The sequence below is a fragment of the Sitodiplosis mosellana genome, unplaced genomic scaffold, assembly GCF_009176505.1.
Source record: "Sitodiplosis mosellana isolate CC-2019 unplaced genomic scaffold, AAFC_SMos_1.0 Smas_scaffold_1630, whole genome shotgun sequence".
Classification (NCBI taxonomy): domain Eukaryota; kingdom Metazoa; phylum Arthropoda; class Insecta; order Diptera; family Cecidomyiidae; genus Sitodiplosis; species Sitodiplosis mosellana.
The window spans coordinates 1-1568 of NW_022596872.1; the positions used below are offsets into that span (position 1 = coordinate 1).

Below are 1568 nucleotides of genomic sequence, written 5' to 3' on the forward strand. Positions count from 1 at the left end.
AACTGGCAGAAAACATGCTGAACTCGTAAGAGTTAAATTCCCCTAGACAAATACATAAAGTAATATAAAATGCAAATAAGATTTGGTTTGAAAGCAAAGGCTTTACCAAATTGGCTCACAAGATGAATTGGCATATTTCCCTTTTGATTTTTAGCACTGATGTCAGCACCATGTTTGATGAGGACTTCTGTGACATTCACGGAACCTGAAAACGTGAGAAAAGTCTACAGATTATTTTGGGAAAAAAATTTAGCAAAGATTTCCATGAAAATAATACGAAGAAATGCAGAATATACGTCACCATACGTCACAGCCAAATGGAGGGATGTATATCCACCGCTGCTTTTCGCATCAACGTCAGCACCATGTTCGATGAGGTATTCGGTGATTTTCGCATAATCTAAAATGCAGGAGAATGAAAAAAATTGTTTATATTTGAAAGCAAGGGTATGGGTTCAATTACCCTTGTATGCAGTAATATGAAGAGCGGTATATCCATCATGTGTTTTAGCACTGAGGTCTGCACCGTGTTTGATGAGGATTTTTGTGACATTCGCACGACCTAAAATGTAGATGTATCAAAGAAAAGCAAAGGTACACATAAGTTATTTGATAAGAATCAAAAGATATGCCCTTGAGATTAGGTTGAAATAGTGCCATTCACAAGTATGTCCGCAAGCTTCCCCAGCGAGCCAGCTCCTCAATATGTGAGCGCTCAGCTCATAGAGAGCTGGCTCATTTAAGTGGCGTTGCAATACAAAGAAATGTCAGAATGTTGACAGCTAATATTTAAAAAAAAACTGAAAATATTCTGACATTTTTCCTATGTTAACGCCACGTAAATGAGCCAGCTCTCTCTGAGCTGAGCGCTCACATATTGAGGAGCTGGCTCGCTGGGGGAGCTCGCGGACATGCTTAGCCATTCACTAAAGTTTGATGTGGAAATAACAACCGTTCCTTGGAATATTGTATGTATTTAGCATTGACAACATACCATGGTTTTGAACTTTAATTGATCCCATGATTTACAAGTGTATTGTACCAATTTTGAACTTAAATGAACGACGCTTTAAAGTCACTTGTATTGTTTCTAATTAACCATGCGCGTCTCTCGATAAGAATATTTACCAAAACTTGCAGCCACATGGATTGGAGTATCTCCAGTGTCAAATCGTAAGCTCATATTCATTCCTCCCCGGATCAAATATTCGATTGTTGATATAGAATCTAAATATAAAAATTGTCTTAGCAAAATCGAAGTTTCTTTTACTTAAAACATAACCGAAAAGAAGTCCGACTTACCATTTTCGATTGCATCAAATAGCTCGACCATTTTGGACCTTGACATTGGTAATTTAGAAACAAGTTTTAGAGAAATGTTCAATTTTTCATGGAAATTTCACCGTTTTTTTTTTAAATCGGATCCGTTCTGTTTCTCTGGATCAATTTTAGGAGTCGTAAAAAAGGTACCATTTTTAACAACAGCACCTTTGTTTGCGATATTAAAAATTGAAATAGGGACGCAGAGCGGTCAAAATCGAAATGAAAAATATTTTGTACGGTTCTAA

At 36.7% G+C, this 1568-nt stretch overlaps 1 protein-coding gene across 1 annotated transcript; it reads right to left on the minus strand.

The window, feature by feature from the left end:
• Positions 1–119: 119 nt before the first annotated feature.
• Positions 120–1509, minus strand: LOC129571211 (protein phosphatase 1 regulatory subunit 16A-like; the record flags this gene model as incomplete). The annotated part of the gene is made up of 5 exons (XM_055450981.1): positions 1303–1509; positions 1129–1227; positions 464–562; positions 302–400; positions 120–205 (listed from the first exon to the last, which is right to left on the minus strand). Coding segments are annotated over exons 1-5 (429 nt in total), but the record flags the coding sequence as incomplete, so codon positions are not given.
• Between the last annotated feature and the right edge of the window lie 59 nt (positions 1510–1568).